The sequence below is a fragment of the Lagenorhynchus albirostris genome, chromosome 2, assembly GCF_949774975.1.
Source record: "Lagenorhynchus albirostris chromosome 2, mLagAlb1.1, whole genome shotgun sequence".
Lineage (NCBI taxonomy): Eukaryota > Metazoa > Chordata > Mammalia > Artiodactyla > Delphinidae > Lagenorhynchus > Lagenorhynchus albirostris.
The window spans coordinates 169,943,746-169,964,438 of NC_083096.1; the positions used below are offsets into that span (position 1 = coordinate 169,943,746).

Genomic DNA, 20,693 nt, shown 5'->3' on the forward strand with positions numbered 1-20,693 from the left:
GATGGTATTCAAAGCCATAGTGTTGAATGAGCTCCCCTCAGAATGAGTGCAGGTAAAGAGGACGGCTCCTCTAGGCTGAGCTGAGGCCACCACCAGAAGCTAGTCCCTGTCCCAACTGGGTAGACCTTCCCCGATCTCCCATGGTAGCCCCCACCCCACCCCGCTCGCTCCTGTGTCATAGGGACCCTGAGCTCTGTTCTCTCCCCCAGGCCTACCAGAACTGGGTGAAGAAGTACGGGGCTGAGCAGACGTTGCCCACCCTGGGTCTCACCAATAACCAGCTCTTCTTCCTGGGGTTTGCACAGGTGAGTTCATTAGAGAAAAGCCAAACTCAGACACAATCTGCCGTCTTGAGTTCCAGGAGCTCTGAAAATCAAAAGGCAAGTTTCCTCAAATTGGGAAGCCCTAGCTCACTGGTCTGTCCGCAGGGCATTTACCCTGTAAGGAGGTGAGCTTCATCATTAGAGAAATTCAAGGAAGGGCCAAGAATGCTGTTAGAGGAATTCCTGCATCAGGTAGGTGAGAGGACGAGGTGACTGCTAAGGGCCCTTCTGCTTCTGGGGTTCTAGCAATGTCTTGAAAACTCAAGATGTCCCGGGCTGTTCCTTGAGCTGGCATTCAGCATGTAGCCTTCTGTTGGTGCCTGGAGCCACCAGGCCATTAGACAGTTTGATCTGGACTCAACGTGGTTTTGGGGCAGAATCCTTCGTTCAGGTGAAATGTCACGAAGATGCCCGGAACAGACAGAGAGCTGCTCTGGCTGCAGCAGAGGAAGCTGGGATGGGGTCCCACCAGCCCCTGTCTCTTCCTAACCCACTTGACAGGCTCTCCTGGCCCCCTGGGGTCTCAGAACCAGGCGGGGCCCTTATTTCCCTGCTGTGGTGATGGGGCCAGTGGTGACCCCGGCCTCTCCCATGTCTCTCCCCCGAAGGTCTGGTGCTCCGTCCGCACGCCCGAGAGCTCGCACGAAGGTCTCATCACCGATCCTCATAGCCCGTCCCGCTTCCGGGTCATCGGCTCCATCTCCAACTCCAGGGAGTTCTCGGAACACTTCCACTGCCCGCCCGGCTCACCCATGAACCCTCGTCACAAGTGTGAAGTATGGTGAGAGGGGTGGAGCATCAGGAGCCAAGGAGGAAGCAGGGCAGGGGCTGAGGACCGCCCCCAGGGCGGGGCCAACAAGGCTGCCCGCTCCTTCCGGCGCCCAGGGCGGCGCCTGGCCACCTCGGGCCCCCTTCCTCTCGCTGGAGGGTTTTCAGCCCGAACCAAGTCTGTGATGTGGGTTCTCACATTAATCCGAGATTTGCTCCCCTGTGAAGACCCGGTCATCCCAGGCACACGTGTGTCAACTCTGATGGGCATTTGGGTGTCAGGCTGGTTGCTCACCAGGCCTGGGCCCCACGCCGACACAGGCAGCGGGACACAGCCTCCTGCCCACATCCAGCGCCAGATACACCACAAACACCACTGTGTCAGTGCTTTAAAGATGTATTTTTGGGGAAACTATTTTTTAAACATTGTGGAATACACTGGAAATCTTCAGGGAAATAACGCATTTGAAACACTTTTTTTTTTTTTAAGGAAAGGATTGGTATATTTATTATGTTCTGTTTTTCTAAATAACCTGTGGACAAGCCCCACTGATTTACCCCCCCTCGCTTCCTCACTTGCTGCAAGGTTGGGCTGAAGCAGGATCCCCAGCCACTGAGCAGGTCCCCCAGTGGAGAGCTGCCTCAGTCCCTGGGGTATGCGGTTTCAGCCTCCTCCCCTGGTTCTTGGTCCCCTGGTGCAGAGAGGAGAGGCATAGAGGCCCGGCAGAGGGAGGGGCCAGCTCGTTGGTACCACCCCCTCAGTGTGCCTGCCTCTGTCCCCAGAGTCCAACAGTGGGAACCCCAGCAAGGAAGATCTGACCCCGAAGTCACAGCAGAGGACTGATGGCTGCATGAGGCCAGGTCAGGGCCCTCAAACCCTGTCTGGAGGTGCCCGAGCACCCTGGATCCGGGTCACAGGAGCCCTGCGAGGCTGAGACATCCCCATCAGGTGTACTCTGCCGTGCCCTAGATGTCCTCTTTCCGTCCGCCGCCTTCTGACTGCCCCCTGTCAGTCCTGGGGCCTGTTGTCTCTCTGCAGCATCCTGCCATCCCAGCCACTTTGGGGTCTCTGCCTTGCACACCCTCTTCTCCCAGAGAAGAAGGAAAGGGAAAGCAGCTCTCATTGCCCAAGGGCCCAAATCCTCCCTTCGAGCTCCGTCCTCTACCACTAGCCCGGGCCGGGCTCCCAGGACCGCAGCCAGGCCCGCCCTCCCTTCTCTAGTGCCTTATCCAAGGCTGCGCCTGGGCTCCCCACAAGGAGACAGCCCTCCGCCCCCAGGGGCCCCTTGGCCTCCTCAGTGAAGCCCCCCAAGTGTCCTGACTGGAACACAAGGCCATACCCCCTACTCCAGTGCCACACAGCTGCCCCTCATGGCCACCCAGAGGCTCTGACCTACAGGTCTACGGCACTGAGGTCAGGAATCTGAAGAGCCCCTGAACTTGCCCTGGGCTCCAGCCCACCCTCAGCCCCTTGGGCTGAATCAAGACCATACTTGTAGCAAGATCCACTGCTCTTCTTGGGGGATGCTCTTAGCCACGGGAGGCTGCAAGGGGAAGGCTCTCCCAACCTGGTTGGTCTGGCCTGAGGTGTTAGGGGACCAGGAATGTCGTCCCCTCCCTGTGGCCTCATTTTCTCTGGACTCCCCCACCTGGTGGAGCTCATGTAGCCCCAGGCTGGCCCTGAGGAAGCAGGCACCCCTGACCAAGGCAGGAGCTGCCTCAGCCCTCCTGCCTGGTAGCCAGGCCACCGGGCCAGCCCCGCTCCCACAGGGAGCCAGAGTTCTCCTCGCCCAAGATGAGCAGAGGCTCAGCCACTGCCTCGCCCACCTTCAGGTCGGCCCTGGAGCTGGGGCAGGGGTGTTGGCAGTGGGCTCCAGGTGAGGCCCCTGGCCCCCACCAGAGGCAGGCCTGCTGTCTCTTCAGAGGAAAGGGAGGACAGGAGCCAGAGAAGGAGCTGGAGTCGGGAGCCCGCCATGCGCACCTCACCACGGAGGGACCGGCTCTCCTGGGCCTGGCGCCCTCCCCTCCCTCACCCTCCTGCCCTCCGGCCTTCCCCGAGGAGGGTCGCAGTCCCGGCACCATGGACTGGGACCTGCCAGCCAGAAGCAGGGGTCCTAGGGCTGAGGGTCCAGCCGGAGGGAACGTCCTCTGCCCTCATTGCTTCAGGGAGTGGGAGGGGGCAGGCCGAGGAGGACTCGGGACCAGCGGGGATGGAAGCAAAGGAAGCACTCCCACTGCCTCCCCTGCAGAGCCTTGGGCAGCTGCGCTCTGAGAGGCCCCTTCCTCCTAGGCCTGGGGAGCCATCGGGGCGGCTTCTCCGTGGGCACATGGACGTGGGGTTTGGAGCTGGGAATCTATTTTTTGTATTATCATGTTTTGTGCTACTGTAGTTTGGGTGTGGCACTATTGTAACTGAAATAAAGTACTTGTACCGAGGGCCGTGTTGGTCCAAGTGTGTGTCCTGTGGAGCTGAGGGAGGGCGCCTGGCCAGCACAGAGCTGCTAGCACCCCCAGGGCCTACTGCACCTCCTCTCCAGAGCAGAGGCCTTGGACCCTGACAAATGCCAGAAGGTTACGCAGTGCCTATGCCCACCTGGCCACACTTCATCCCTATGACCGGTAAGGGCCCCCTGCTGGTGAGAATGATGCATGTCACCACATGAGCTCAAGGGACCTCCTGGTAAAAATAATTTTTCCATTATCTTGGAGCAAAGGATGTCAACAGTGGGGTTCCAGGCCTCAGGTGCTTGGGCAGGGCCAGGCAGGAGAAGGGGCATTCGAAGAAGTTCAAGGAAGAGTCTCTGACATACACTCATGCCTCCTCCTGGGTTTTGCATGTATTCTTCCCTCTGCCTGGAATACTCTTCGCTGACTTCTTTTGGCTGATAAACTCCTACCCATCCTTCAATGCCCAGCTCAGCATCACCTCTAGGAAGCCATTCCTGACCTCCAGTCCCGATCAGGTGGCTCATACAGGCTTCCCTCTCCTACCAGAGTGTCTTAGTGCCAGGGCTGCCATAACGAACTATGACAACGTGGTGGCTAATACAACCGAAATTTATTGTCTCACAGTTCTGGAGGCTAGAAGTCTGAGACTGAGGTGTCGGCAGAGTTGATTCCTGCTGAGGAATGTGAGGGAGAATCTAGGCTAGAAGCCTGGTTTCTGGTGATTTGCTGGCAGTCTCTAGTGCTGCCTACTTGTAGAAGCATCACTCCAGTCTGTCTTCATCTCACATGAAAATATGAGAGGCTGCTAAAAACAGTACCGCCTCAGGAAGCGCGCGCGCACACACACACACACAGGCTGAAGGTGCAGAAGGGAGACATTTTGTCCTGCAGAGGCCCATCTTACTGACACTCTCCCCTTCCCAATGACCGAGTGAACAGGCTCCTTTCTCTTCCCCACTCTGAGCCCTGGGGCCCCTGCTTCTCCCTTCCCGAACTGCCTCCCTTTTTTGTTAGCAGCAGATCCTCCGCTTCCAAAGCATGCCCCCCTCCCCAAGCAGGAATTAAAACCCCAGCTCGACCCTCTAGGAGTTTATCCTACAGTTAAGGAGATAGAAACACATGCAAGATGCGATTGAGAACAACTAGAAAATGTATACAACCTATAATAACAATTAATTGTGAAAGCAACAGGATTCAGCAGAGACTCTCCATAAGTGTTGAGGAACTGCAGAGGGAGGGATGAGACAATATTCTAAACTTTAAAGAATCTACTACAATAATAAAACAATGAAAAATGGGTGAGACCTTTACAAAGAAAACTAAAACTTTCCAGAAGACCATAAAAGAAGACCTGAATAAATGCAGATGAATACCCTTATCATGAATGGAAAAGTTCAACATAATAAAAGATGTCAGTTCTCCCCCACGTTAATCTATACTTTCCATGTACTTTCAACCAAACTTCCAAGATAATTTTCATGGAATTTGATAAGCGGATTCACATGGAATAGAAAATGCACCACGGCCAAGACAATTTTGAAAAAGAATAATGAGGGAGCTGGTTCTCTCAAAATATGTTATAAAGCTTTAGTAAGTAGTATGATGTCATGTTGGTGTAGGATTAGAGAAATGAAACAACATGGATAGATTAGGGAGACAATTCTATGTATACGTGGGAACTAGTATAGGATAAAGGAAGCCCTTTAAATCAGTTGGGAAATGATGAACCATTTAATAAATCGTGTTAGGATATCCACTTGGGAAAAATGAATCTAGATCTTGCCTCTCTCACACAGTTCTCACACACAGTGATCACAGTGATAAATGCTACATATATGGAGACCTAAACATGCAGTAACTATAAAAGTATTAGATGAAATATTACAGAAGATGTTCGTGACTTTGGGTAGGCAAAGTCATCTTTGAAAAGACACTATTCACGAATATGAAGGTAATTGTAGAATTTCTAAAAATATTTTTTAAAAAACTCTAGGGAAGAGATATGGGAACATATGTATATGTATAACTGATTCACTTTGTTATAAAGCAGAAACTAACACACCATTGTAAAGCAATTATACCCCAATAAAGATGTTAAAAAAAAAAAGACTATAGTGCAAGTGAAATATAAAAAAAAAAAAAAAACTAAAGAAATGAAAATCTACCATAATCCTATCATCCAAAGACACACACACACACACACACACACACACACACACACACACACACACACACACACACACACACACACACACACACTTGGACTTCCCTGGTGGCGCAGTTAAGAATCCGCCTGCCAATGCAGAGGACACGGGCTCAAGCCCTGGTCCAGAAAGATCCCACACGCTGCAGAGCAACTAAGCCCGTGTGCCATAACTACTGAGCCCACGTGCCACAACTACTGAAGCCTGCACACCTGGCGCCTGTTCTCCACAACAAGAGAGGCCACCGCAATGAGAGGCCTGAGCCCTGCAATGAAGAGTAGCCCCCGCTCACCGCAACTAGAGAAAGCCCGCAGGCAGCAACAAAGACCCAACGCAGCCAAAAATAAATAAATTTTTTAAAAAGCCCTTTAAAGACACATACACAAAGGTACAAGTGAATAAAGAAAAAGAAACATAAAAGGAAAAGACTAATACATTTGGCAACATGAAGACAATTCATTTATAAACAAGATACAATAAATAAAATTAAAAGATTAGATAAACAACACGGATCTACTATATAGCACAGGGAACTATATTCAATATCTTGTAATAACCTATAATGGAAAAGAATCTGAAAAAATATATATATACATACATATATATAAAAACTGCATCACTTTGCTGTACACCTGAAACTAACACAACATTGTAAATCAACTATACTTCAATTTAAAATTTTTTGAATTAAAAGACAAGTGACAGGTCCAGTGGTAAAGAATCTGCGTTCCTATGCAGGGGACACGGGTTAGATCCTTGGTCAGGGAACTAAGAACCCACATGCCGCGGGACAAATAAACCCACACACCACAAACGCTGAGCTCGTGCGCCTCAACTAGAGAGCCTGCGTGCTGCAAACTACAGAGCCCACTAGCTCTGGAACCCACGCCACAACTAGAGAAGAGAAAACCCACACGTCACAACTAGAGAGAAGCGCGCGTGCCACAACGAAGAGCCTGCACGCTGCAACAAAGACTTGATGCAGCCAAATAAATAATTTTTTTTTAAGTGACAGATTGGAAGAAAAAATTTGCAACATGCATAGCTAATGATCCAGAATATATATAAACAACTCATAAAAATTAAAAAACCCAATCAGGTGAAAAAGAGAGCAAAAGATTTAAAGAGATCATTCAGAGAAGAAAAAAAATACAAAAAGAAAAATAATTTTTGAAACGATAATTCCATTAATAATATGAGAAATGCATTTAAAATTACGATGAGGTAACATTTTTCACCCATCAGTTCAACAAAAGTGATGATATTTGATATTAAGCATTGGTGAGGACGTAGGGAACTGGGTACTGCCACCCACTGTGAGGGCCAATTTGACAGTGTTTATTAAATGTCAAGTGCATGTACCAGGACTTCCAGGCTTGGAGGACAAAGGTAGCACCCTAATTTCAAGTGTACCCACTCACCCTCCCCCCAAAGGAAGGTAAATCAACAAAGAAAGGAAATAAAACCACACAGGAACCTTGAGTTACTTGAAGTAGAGAAATAATCCAAATTCCAACAGAAATCCCACCACATACAGCTGCAAGCCTGTGGGTGCCAAGAGTGATGGAGAGAAGGTTTCAGAGACATTGTGAAAAACAGTAGAGGGGCGTGGCAGTCTTAGATGACCCACAGACAAAACCACTCTCAGGATGTCCAACACCAAATGTCAAGACACTGAACACAGTTGGGGCATAATAGACACCAGCAGCACCAGCACCCGGGAGGAATCTGGAAAGAATAGAAAGGGTAGCCTTGTAGAAGCATTGCTTCCTGGAGAGAAGCAGATATATAGAGTAGGGCTGGTCCCCTTGTAGATGTGATAGTGAAGGAAAGAAGGGATTAAAAAGGGAAAAGTAAGAATCCTAAAAAACAAACAAGAAAGCTAATATGATAGTGTAAGTCAATTATACTTGAATTTAAAAAAGTGAGACCTAAGAAAAGCCAATTCCCCACCACACCACCTCCTCCTCCTCCACACTGTTTATAAAGGATGTTGAACAGGGGCTGCAGGACGTACAGCAGAGGGCAAGCTTGAATAAGAACTCCTGTCCATGAATGACTAGGACTATAAAAAGGCAGATCACATACATTCAAAACTACTGTTAAAAAAAGAAAGAGAAAATAAATGCAAATCAGAGCATCTCAGCAGAAGAAAACTAACATGACACTCCAAACTGAATTAAATATCCTCAAATAAGCATTTAGGGATATGGAAAAATACCTCAAATCAGAAATACAAAATCTGACAGCAGAAATAGGCCAAAAAAAGGGGAAGAAATGAAATGAGAATTGATATTGATCTTGGAGAAGAAAATAACAAAATCATATCATAAATGAAGATTAAACTAAAAGGTGTCCAAGGATGATAGATTCAAATGAAAACTTACTAAAGGACATTGAAGAAAAGCAGGAAGACAACCAAGAGAATGAAAATTAGATAAAGAAGTAAAAATGGTCAGAGAGAAAATGGTGGAAATGAAAGACAGGCAAAGAGTTAACATTTAAAACTGTAATCCAGGAAGACTTTCTAGAAATAAAGACCTGGGTCTACACATCAAAAGGGTTCACTGGGTACTATGTAAATTGACATTGAGCAATCAACTCTAAGATAGATCCTTGTAAAGCTATTGGACTTTAAAGATAGAAAGCAGAGCCTCCAGGCAAAACTATGAAATAACTTAGGCAGACTTTTTAAAAAATAACATACATTATATGAAGTACCTAGAATAGACAAATTCATAGAGACAGAAAATAGAATAGAGATTACCAGAGGCTGGAGGGAACGAGGGAAGGGGAAGTTATAGTTCAATAGGTACAGAGTTTTTACTGGAGATGATGAAAAAGTTTTAGGTATAGATAGTGGTGGTGGTTACACAACATTGTAAATGTATTTAATGCCACTGAATTGTACACATATGAATGGTTAAAGTGACAAATGTTATACATATTTATATATATTTTGATGCAATAACAAATAAATAAGATGCAAAGCAAAGCAATAGTGGAGCAGCATTTTCAAGAAACTTACGGAAGCAATCCAAGGATGTTACATTGACCCCAACTGTCCTTCAAATAGCAAATCTACAAAACAACAAATAACATACAAGGGAATCCCCATAAGGTTAACAGCTGATCTTTCAGCAGAAACTCTGAAAGCCAGAAGGGAGTGGCAGGACACATTTAAAGTGATGAAAGGGAAAAACCTACAACCAAGATTACTCTACCCAGCAAGGATCTCATTCGGATTCAACAAATAGCAAAACTACAGAAAAACATCTGCCCAGCGAAGGGAACTAACAACAAATGAAAAGGCAGCCTATTGAATGGGGGAAGCTATTTGCAAATGGGGGAAGATATATCTGATAAGGGGTTAATATCCAAATATACAAGGAATTCATACAACTCAACATCAAAAAAAAACCCAATTTAAAAAAATGGTCAGGGCTTCCCTGGTGGCACAGTGGTTGAGAGTCTGCCTGCCGATGCAGGGGACACAGGTTCGTGCCCCGGTCTGGGAAGATCCCACATGCCGCGGAGCGGCTAGGTCCGTGAGCCATGGCCGCTGAGCCTGCACGTCCGGAGCCTGTGCTCCACAACGGGAGAGGCCACACAGTGAGAGGCCCGTGTACCGTAAAAAAAAATTTTTTTAATAAAAATAAAAAATTGGGCAGAAAATCTGAATAGACATTTTTCCAAAAAAAGATATACGGGCTAACAGACACATGAAAAGATGCTCCACAACATTAATCATCAGGGAAATGCAAATTAAAACCACAATGAGATACCACCTCGCACCTGTCAGAATGACTATTATCAAAAAGACAATAAACAAGTCTTGGCAAGGATGTGGAGGAAAGGGAGCCCTCGTGCACTGTTGGTGGGAATGTAAATTGGTACAGCCTATGGAAAACCCTATGGAGGTTCCTCAAAAAAATAAAAATTGAGGGCTTCCCTGGTGGTGCAGAGCTTAAGAATCTGCCTGACAATGAAGGGGACACAGGTTTGAGCCCTGGTCTGGGAAGATCCCACATGCTGCAGAGAACTAAGCCCATGCACCACAACTACTGAGCCTGTGCTCTAGAGCCCGTGAGCCACAACTACTGAAGCCTACGTGCTGCAGCTACTGAAGCCCGCAAGCCTAGAGCCCATGCACCGCAACGAGAGAAGCCACCGCAATGAGAAGCCTGCGCACCACAACAAAGAGTAGCTCCCGCTCGCCGCAACTAGAGAAAGCCCGCGCACAGCAACAAGACGCAACACAGACAACAAGTAAATAAATAAATAAATATCTTAAAAAAAAGAAACAAAACATTGAACTACCATATGATCCAGTAATTCCAGTTCTGGGTATTTTTAGAAGACAACAAAAACTCTAATTTGAAAAGATATATGCACTCCAATGTTCATTGTGGCATTATTTACAGTAGCCCAAATATGGAATATATGGTCAGGAAAAGACAGTCTCCCAGTATCTCCCCCACTATTTACCCTGGTTCCAGATGGATTAGCCAATGTAATTAGCTAGGAATCGGAAAAGCAAAAATAAAGTGATCTCTACTTACAGATGACATGATTGTGCACCTGAAAAACTCTAGAGAATAAATGGTAAAATTAACTTAATAAAATAATTCATCAGAGCTTCCGGGAAGATGGCGGAAGAGTAAGACGCGGAGATCACCTTTCTCCCCACAGGTACACCAGAAATACATCTACACGTGGAACAACTCCTACAGAACACCTACTGAACACTGGCAGAAGATCTCAGACCTCCCAAAAGGCAAGAAACCCCCCACATAACTGGGTAGGGCAAAAGAAAAAAGAATAAACAGAGACAAAAGGATAGGGCCGGGACTTGCACCAGTGGGAGGGAGCTGTGAAGGAGGAAAGGTTTCCAAACACTAGGAAGCCCCTTCGCGGGCGGAGACTGCGGGTGGCGGAGGGGGAAAGCTTCGGAGCCGCGGAGGAGAGTGCAGCCACAGGGGTGCAGAGGTCAACGCAGAGAGATTCCCGCACAGAGGATCGGTGCCGACCAGTACTCACCAGCCCGAGAGGCTTGTCTGCTCCTCTGCCGGGGCGGGCGGAGCTGGGAGCTGAGGCTCAGGCTTCGGTCGGAGCGCAGGGAGAGGACTGGGGCTGGCGGCGTGAACAGAGCCTGCAGCGGGTTAGTGCGCCACGGCTAGCCGGGAGGGAGTCCGGGGAAAAGTCTGGAGCTGCCGAAGAGGCAAGAGACTTTTTCTTCCCTCTTTGTTTCCTGGTGCGCGAGGAGAGGGGATTAAGAACGCTGCTTGGAGGAGCTCCAGAGACGGGCGCGAGCCGCGGCTGGGGGCGCGGACCCCAGAGACGGGCATGAGACGCTAGGGCTGCTGCTGCCGCCACCAGGAAGCCTGTGTGCGAGCACAGGTCACTGTCCACACCCCCCTTCCGGAGAGCCTGTGCAGCCCGCCACTGCCAGGGTCCCGGGAACCAGGGACAATTCCCCCGGGAAAACGCACAGCGCGCCTCAGGCTGGTGCAACGTCACGCCGGCCTCTGCTGCCCCGGGCTCGCTCCGCACCCCGTGCCCCTCCCTCCTCCCGGCCTGGGTGAGCCGGAGACCCCGAATCAGCTGCTTCTTTGACCCCATCCTGTCTGAGCGAAGAACAGACGCCCTCTGGCGACCTACACGCAGAGGCAGGGCCAAATCCAAAGCTGAGCCCCTGGGAGCTGTGAGAACAAAGAAGAGGAAGGGAAATCTCTCCCAGCAGCCTCAGAAACAGCGGATTAAATCTCCACAATCAATTTGATGTACCCTGCATCTTTGGAATACATGAATAGACAACGAATCATCCCGAATTAAGGAGGTGGACTTTGAGAGCAAGACTTATGATTTTTTCCCCTTTTCCTTTTTTTGTGAGTGTGTATGTGTATGCTTCTGTGTGAGATTTTGTCTGTATAGCTTTGCTTCCACCATTTGTCCTAGGGCTCTATCCGTCCTTTTTTTTTTTCCTCTTAATAATTATTTTTTTATTTTAGTAACTTTATTATATTTTATCTTACTTTATTTTATTTTACTTTATCTTCTTTCTTTCTTTTTTTCCTTCCTTCCCTCCTTCCTTCCTTCCTCCCTCCCTCCTTCCCTCCCTCCTTTCTTTCTTTCTACTTCTACTAATTCTTTCTTTCTACTTTTTCTCCCTTTTATTCTGAGCTGTGTGGCTGAAAGGCTCTTGGTGCAGCCAGGAGTCAGTGCTGTGCCTCTGAGGTGGGAGAGCCAACTTCAGGACACTGCTCTACAAGAGACCTCCCAGCTCCACATAATATCAAACAGCGAAAATCTCCCAGAGATCTCCATCTCAACACTATCACCCAGCTTCACTCAATGACCAGCAAGCTACAGTGCTGAACATCCCATGCCAAACAACTAGCAAGACAGGAACACAACCCCACCCATTAGCAGAGAGGCTGCCTAAAATCATAATAAGTCCACAGACACCCCAAAACACACCACCAGACGGGGACCTGCCCACCAGAAAGACAAGATCCAGCCTCATCCACGAGAACACAGGCACTAGTCCCCTCCACCAGAAAGACTACACAGCCCACTGAACCAACCTTAGCCACTGGGGACAGACACCAAAAACAACGGGAACTACGAACCTGCAGCCTGCAAAAAGGAGACACCAAACACAGTAAGATAAGCAAAACTAGAAGACAGAAAAACACACAGCAGATGAAGGAGCAAGATAAAAACCCACCAGACCTAACAATTGAAGAGGAAATAGGCAGTCTACCTGAAAAAGAATTCAGAATAATGATAGTAAAGATGATCCAAAATCTTGGAAATAGAATAGACAAAATGCAAGAAACATTTAACAAGAACCTAGAAGAACTAAAGATGAAACAAACAATGATGGACAACACAATAAATGAAATGAAAAGTACTCTAGATGGGATCAATAGCAGAATAACTGAGGCAGAAGAACGGATAAGTGACCTGGAAGATAAAATAGTGGAAATAACTACTGCAGAGCAGAATAAAGAAAAAAGAATGAAAAGAACTGAGGACAGTCTCAGAGACCTCTGGGACAACATTAAACATACCAACATTCGAATTATAGGGGTTCCAGAAGAAGAAGAGAAAAAGAAAGGGACTGAGAAAATATTTGAAGAGATTATAGTTGAAAACTTCCCTAATATGGGAAAGGAAATAGTTAATCAAGTCCAGGAAGCACAGAGAGTCCCATACAGGATAAATCCAAGGAGAAATACGCCAAGACACATATTAATCAAACTGTCAAAAATTAAATACAAAGAAAACATATTAAAAACAGCAAGGGAAAAACAACAAATAACACACAAGGGAATCCCCATAAGGTTAACAGCTGATCTTTCAGCAGAAACTCTGCAAGCCAGAAGGGACTGGCAGGACATATTTAAAGTGATGGAGGAGAAAAACCTGCAACCAAGATTACTCTACCCAGCAAGGATCTCATTCAGATTTGATGGAGAAATTAAAACCTTTACAGACAAGCAAAAGCTGAGAGAGTTCAGCACCACCAAACCAGCTTTACAACAAATGCTAAAGGAACTTCTCTAGACAAGAAACACAAGAGAAGGAAAAGACCTATAATAACGAACCCAAAAATATTTAGAAAATGGGAATAGGAACATACATATCGATAATTACCTTAAATGTAAATGGACTCAATGCTCCCACCAAAAGACACAGATTGGCTGAATGGATACAAAAACAAGACCCATATATTTGCTGTCTACAAGAGACCCACTTCAAACATAGAGAAACATACAGACTGAAAGTAAGGGGATGGAAAAAGATATTTCATGCAAATGGAAACCAAAAGAAAGCTGGAGTAGCAATTTTCATATCAGACAAAATAGACTTTAAAATAAAGACTATTAGAAGAGACAAAGAGGGACACTACGTAATGATCAAGGGATTGATCCAAGAAGAAGATATAACAATTGTAAATATTTATGCACCCAACATAGGAGCACCTCAATACATAAGGCAAATACTAACAACCATAAAAGGGGTAATCGACAGTAACACATTCATAGTAGGGGACTTTAACACCCCACTGTCACCAATGGACAGATCATCCAAAATGAAAATAAATAAGGAAACACAAGGTTTAAATGATACATTAAACAAGATGGACTTATTTGATATTTATAGGACATTCCATCCAAAACCAACAGAATACACATTTTTCTCTAGTGCTCATGGAACATTCTCCAGGATAGATCATATCTTGGGTCACAAATCAAGCCATGGTAAATTTAAGAAAATCAAATCTGTATCAAGTATCTTTTCCGACCACAACGCTATGAGACTAGATATCAATTACAGGAAAAGATCTGTAAAAAATACAAACACATGGAGGCTAAACAATACACTACTTAATAACGAAGTGATCACTGAAGAAATCAAAGAGGAAATTAAAAAATACCTAGAAACAAATGACAATGGAGACACGATGACCCAAAACCTATGGGATGCAGCAAAAGCAGTTCTAAGAGGGAAGTTTATAGCAATACAAGCCTACCTTAAGAAACAGGAAACGTCTCGAATAAACAACCTAAACTTGCACCTAAAGCAATTAGAGGAAGAAGAACAAAAAAAACCCAAAGTTAGCAGAAGGAAAGAAATCATAAAAATCAGATCAGAAATAAATGAAAAAGAAATGAAGGAAACTATAGCAAAGATCAATAAAACTAAAAGCTGGTTCTTTGAGAAGATAAACAAAATTGATAAACCATTAGCCAGACTTATCAATAAAAAAAAGGGAGAAGACTCAAATCAATAGAATTAGAAATGAAAAAGGAGAAGTAACAACTGACACTGCAGAAATACAAAAGATCATGAGAGATTATTACAAGCAACTCTATGCCAATAAAATGGACAACCTGGAAGAAATGGACAAATTCTTAGAAATGCACAAACTGCCAAGATTGAATCAGGAAGAAATAGAAAATATGAACAGACCAATCACAAGCACTGAAATTGAAACTGTAATTAAAAATCTTCCAACAAAGAAAAGCCCAGGACCAGATGGCTTCACGGGCGAATTCTATCAAACATTTAGAGAAGAGCTAACACCTATCCTTCTCAAACTCTTCCAAAATATAACAGAGGGAGGAACACTCCCAAACTCATTCTACAAGGCCACCATCACCATGATACCAAAACCAGACAAGGATGTCACAAAGAAAGAAAACTATAGGCCAATATCCCTGATGAACATAGATGCAAAAATCCTCAACAAAATACTAGCAAACAGAATCCAACAGCACATTAAAAGGATCATACACCATGATCAAGTGGGGTTTATTCCAGGAATGCAAGGATTCTTCAATATACGCAAATCAATCAACGTGATACACCATATTAACAAACTGAAGGAGAAAAACCATATGATCATCTCAATAGATGCAGAGAGAGCTTTCGACAAAATTCAACACCCATTTATGATAAAAACCCTGCAGAAAGTAGGCATAGAGGGAACTTTCCTCAACATAATAAAGGCCATATATGACAAACCCACAGCCAACATCGTCCTCAATGGTGAAAAAGTGAAAGCATTTCCACTAAGATCAGGAACAAGACAAGGTTGCCCACTCTCACCACTCTTAATCAACATAGTTTTGGAAGTTTTAGCCACAGCAATCAGAGAAGAAAAGGAAATAAAAGGAATCCAAATTGGAAAAGAAGAAGTAAAGCTGTCACTGTTTGCAGATGACATGATACTATACATAGAGAATCCTAAAGATGCTACCAGAAAACTGCTAGAGCTAATCAATGAATTTGGTAAAGTAGCAGGATACAAAATTAATGCATAGAAATCTCTGGCATTCCTATACACTAATGATGAAAAATCTGAAAGTGAAATCAAGAAAACACTCCCATTTACCATTGCGACAAAAAGAATAAAATATCTAGGAATAAACCTACCTAAGGAGACAAAAGACCTGTACGCAGAAAATTATAAGACACTGATGAAAGAAATTAAAGACGATACAAATAGATGGAGAGATATACCATGTTTTTGGACTGGAAGAATCAACATTGTGAAAATGACTCTACTACCCAAAGTAATCTACAGATTCAATGCAATCCCTATCAAACTACCACTGGCATTTTTCACAGAACTAGAACAAAAAATTTCACAATTTGTATGGAAACACAAAAGACCCCGAATAGCCAAAGCAATCTTGAGAATGAAAAACGGAGCTGGAGGAATCAGGCTACCTGACTTCAGACTATACTACAAAGCTACAGTAATCAAGACAGTATGGTACTGGCACAAAAACAGAAAGATAGATCAATGGAACAGGATAGAAAGCCCAGAGATAAACCCACGCACATATGGTCACCTTATCTTTGATAAAGGTGGCAGGAATGTACAGTGGAGAAAGGACAGCCTCCTCAATAAGTGGTGCTGGGAAAACTGGACAGGTACATGTAAAAGTATGAAATTAGATCACTCCCTAACACCATACACAAAAATAAGCTCAAAATGGATTAAAGACCTAAATGTAAGGCCAGAAACTATCAAACTCTTAGAGGAAAACATAGGCAGGACACTCTATGATATAAATCACAGCAAGATCCTTTTTGACCCACCTCCTAGAGAAATGGAAATAAAAACAAAAATAAACAAACGGGACCTAATGAAACTTCAAAGCTTTTGCACAGCAAAGGAAAGCATAAACAAGACCAAAAGACAACGCTTAGAATGGGGGAAAATATTTGCAAATGAAGCAACTGGCAAAGGATTAATCTCCAAAATTTATAAGCAGCTCATGCAGCTTAATAACAAAAAAACAAACAACCCAATCCAAAAATGGGCAGAAGACCTAAATAGACATTTCTCTAAAGAAGATATACGGACTGCCAACAAACACATGAAAGAATGCTCAACATCACTAATCATTAGAGAAATGCAAATCAAAACTACAATGAGATATCATCTCACACCAGTCAGAATGGCCATCATCAAAAAATCTAGAAACAATAAATCCTGGAGAGGGTGTGGAGAAAAGGGAACCCTCTTGCACTGTTGGTGGGAATGTAAATTGATACAGCCACTCTGGAGAACAGTATGGAGGTTCCTTAAAAAACTACAAATAGAACTACCATATGACCCAGCAATCCCACTACTGGGCATATACCCTGAGAAAACCATAATTCAAAAAGAGTCATGTACCAAAATGTTCATTGCAGCTCTATTTACAATAGCCAAGACATGGAAACAACCTAAGTGTCCATCATCGGATGAATGGATAAAGAAGATGTGGCACATATATACAATGGAATATTACTCAGCCATAAAAAGAAACGAAATTGAGCTATTTGTAATGAGGTGGATAGACCTAGAGTCTTTCATACACAGTGAAGTAAGTCAGAAAGAGAGAGACAAATACCGTATGGTAACACATATATATGGAATTTAAGGGGAAATAATGTCATGAAGAGCCTAGGGGTAAGACAGGAATAAAGACCCAGACCTACTAGAGAATGGACTTGAGGATATGGGGAGGGGGAAAGGTAAGCTGTGACAAAGCGAGAGAGAGGCATGGACATATATACACTACCAAACGTAAGGTAGATAGCTAGTGGGAAGCAGCCGCATAGCACAGGGAGATCAGCTGGGTGCTTTGTGACCACCTAGAGGGGTGGGATAGGGAGGGTGGGAGGGAGGGAGATGCAAGAGGGAAGAGATATGGGAACATATGTATATATATATATATATATATATAACTGATTCATTTTGTTGTAAAGCAGAAACTAATACACCATTGTAAAGCAATTATACTCCAATAAAGATGTTAAAAAAAAAAAAGAATTCATCAAAGAAGCAAGTTAGGGCTTCCCTGGTGGCGCAGTGATTGAGAGTCCGCCTGCCAATGCAGGGGACACGGGTTCGTGCCCCGGTCCGGGAGGATCCCACGTGCTGCGGAGTGGCTGGGCCTGTGAGCCATGGCCGCTGAGCCTGCGCGTCTGGAGCCTGTGCTCCGCAACGGGAGAGGCCACAACAGTGAGAGGCCCGGGTATCACAAAAAAAAAAAAAAAGCAGGTTATAAAATTAACATGTAATAATAAATAGCACTCATACACACAAATACTTACCAATCAGAAGATATGATGGATGAGGAAAACTCATTTACAGTAGCAGCAACAGAAAATAAGATGCTTAGAATAAACAAGTGTCAGTGCCCTTTAGGCAAAGACCCCCAGGAACACACTGGTGGTTGGACAAATTGGGATTATTGCTTCTTGCATCAGAGAGCACGCACACTATGGGAATCATAGGGTATCTCAGTAAGTGGGTGTTGGAAGATACTTATTATAGAATTTGGTCTTGTGGTAGGTGATCTTGAGGAGGGTTTAATGGAGTGGGGCTTTAGTTTGGATGCTGTCAGAAAATGAAAGTACGTCTATAAATGGTATCTTTTTTCCATTTTATTGAAGTATATTTAATTTACAATGTATTAATTTCTGGTGTACAATAAAGTGATTCAGTTATACATGTATATTCTTTTTCCTACTCTTTTCCATTATGGTTTATCACAGGATATTGAATATAGTTCTCTGTGCTATACAGTAGGACCTTGTTGTTTATCCATTCTATGTATAATAGTTTGCATCCGCTAATCCCAAACTCCCAATCCATCCCTCCCCCACCACTCCTCCCCCTTGGCAACCACAAGTCTGTTCTCTATGTCTGTGAGTCTGTTTCTGTTTTGTAGATGTTTATTTGTGTTTTATTTTAGATTCCACATGTAAGTGATATCATATGGTATTTGTCTTTCTCTTTCTGACTTAACTTCACTTAGTATGATAATCTCTAGGTCCATCCATGTTGCTGCAAGTGGCATTATTTCATTCTTTTTTATGGCTGAGTAATATTCCACTGTATACATGTACCACATCTTCTTTATCCATTCATCCGTCAATGGACATTTAGGTTGCATCCATGTCTTGGCTATTGTGAATAGTGCTGCTATGAACATAGCGGTGCATGTATCTTTTTTTTTTCTTAACATCTTTGCTGGAGTATAATTGCTTTACAATTGTGTGTTAGTTTCTGCTTTATAACAAAGTGAATCAGCTATACATATACATATATCCCCATATCTCCTCCCTCTTGCATCTCCCTCCCACCCTCTCTATACCACCCCTCTAGGTGGTCACAAAGCACCACGCAGGGGCCGTGCTAATCTTCTCTGTATCGTTCCAATTTTAGTGTATGTGCTGCCGAAGCAAGCACTTTTAGAATTGTAGTTTTCTCTGGGTATATGCCCAGGAGTGGGATTGCTGGATCATATGGCAGCTCTATTTTTAGTTTTGTGAGGAACCTCCATACTGTTTTCCATGTATGAATGGTAGCTTAATACATCTTATCTAGTTGGAAGACTAGACTGAGGCTAAAAGGAGTTGTTAATGTTTTGACAAAAAAATTTTTAAGGTCACGGAACAGTTTTAATTTCCCCCTGTTTCCCTCATTTAAATCACACTTAGTTTTCAAATAAAGACAATGATGAAATCATACTTCCATCTAAACATGATACGACTATCCTGCCTACAACCAAAACACACCAGCCCTTCTCAAAGAGAGGATGCTGAGTCTTTGGGCGATGTTCGCTTTTCTCCTTTGATATTCTGTAACCTAAATTCTGAAAATAAGTGTAGCTCTTATTGATAGTCTTCCATTAGATGATAAGTGAATAGGAGCGGGAAGAAAACAAAACTATTTGGATAACATACATACAAACATATTCATAACAAAATAAGGAAGAGATACTCATAACTATTTGAATCCTCGTTTCTGCAATGTGGTCAGAGCTGGTCTTTATAACTCCCTTCTTCCATTACTCATTCCTTATTTCCTTTGCCCTCAACAAGCCTCTTAGTTGGTCATGACTCTTTTCCTGCTGGAGTGAACCAAACCTTCATTCTTGAAAGGTCTAAGCCATTAACAGTCCTGCTTATGTTGAGTTGTTGTAGTTTTTCTTTGGCTTTATTCACAGGACATGGTAGAGATGCCATAAGGCAGCTCCTGTATTCCAGACATACTCTTCCTTGTTACCATTGTAGAGTAGCAATCCAACTTGCCCTTGGTAGTCAGGATCAATTGCCCCAGCCACTAGAGAAACCTCCTTATTTGCCTGTTAATTCTGAGTCATGGGGAGCCCAAGGTGGCTGGGTGGCAATTCAATATACTCATTGCCACATTGCCTAGTGGAATCATTCATTCCTCCCTTTAGAACTAAGACCTGTAGATCAGCAGAGCCTAAGGTCACAGGGGACAGGGAGCGAAAATGTTGCTAGTAGATCACTAGGCATAATAGGGAGAGGACCCACTCTTATTTCCACCCTTTGATTCCTGGCCCTGTGAACGCTGGCTACGAGAAAAGCAGCACCATCCGTTGGGCGCTGATTTAGAGCATATACAGCGTGGAGGACATTGCTACAGCCCTGCAAGGTATTGCCACCTAGAGGGCCCTGTAATTGAGTCTTCAAAAGGCCAGTACAGGGACTTCCCTGGTGGCGCAGTGGTTAAGAATCCGCCTGCCAATGCAGGGGACACAGGTTCGAGCCCTGGTCCGAGAAGATCCCACATACCGCAGAGCAGCTAAGCCCGTGTGCAACAACTACTGAAGCCCGCGCGCCTAGAGCCCGTAATCCACAAGAGAAGCCACCGCAGTGAGAAGCCCTCGCACCGCAACGAAGAGTAGTCCCCGCTTGCTGCAACTAGAGAAAGCCTGCGCGCAGCAAGAAAGACCCGACGCAGCCAAAAATAAATAAATAAATTTATTTTTAAAAAAGGCCAGTACACCATTCTATAAAGCCAGCTGCTCCAGGATAATGGAGAACATGATGAAACCAGTGAATTCCATGAGCATAGGCCGATTGCCAGATTTCGTTTGCTGTGAAGTGAGTTCCTTGATCA

The 20,693-nt window shown here is 44.6% G+C and overlaps 1 protein-coding gene and 1 pseudogene across 4 annotated transcripts in view; one reads left to right on the forward strand and one right to left on the reverse strand.

The window, feature by feature from the left end:
- ECE1 (endothelin converting enzyme 1) overlaps positions 1-3,530 on the forward strand; it is a 114,660-nt gene extending 111,130 nt beyond the window's left edge. For all 4 annotated transcript variants that reach the window (XM_060141192.1, XM_060141191.1, XM_060141193.1 and 1 more), the window contains 2 exons: positions 210-305; positions 932-3,530. In XM_060141192.1, the coding sequence (XP_059997175.1) occupies positions 210-305; positions 932-1,108 (273 nt within the window). In that variant the 3' untranslated portion in view covers positions 1,109-3,530. The remainder of the gene's footprint in view (positions 1-209; positions 306-931) is intronic.
- A 15,412-nt stretch (positions 3,531-18,942) lies between these two features.
- Positions 18,943-19,010, reverse strand: LOC132516538 (U6 spliceosomal RNA; annotated as a pseudogene).
- Between the last annotated feature and the right edge of the window lie 1,683 nt (positions 19,011-20,693).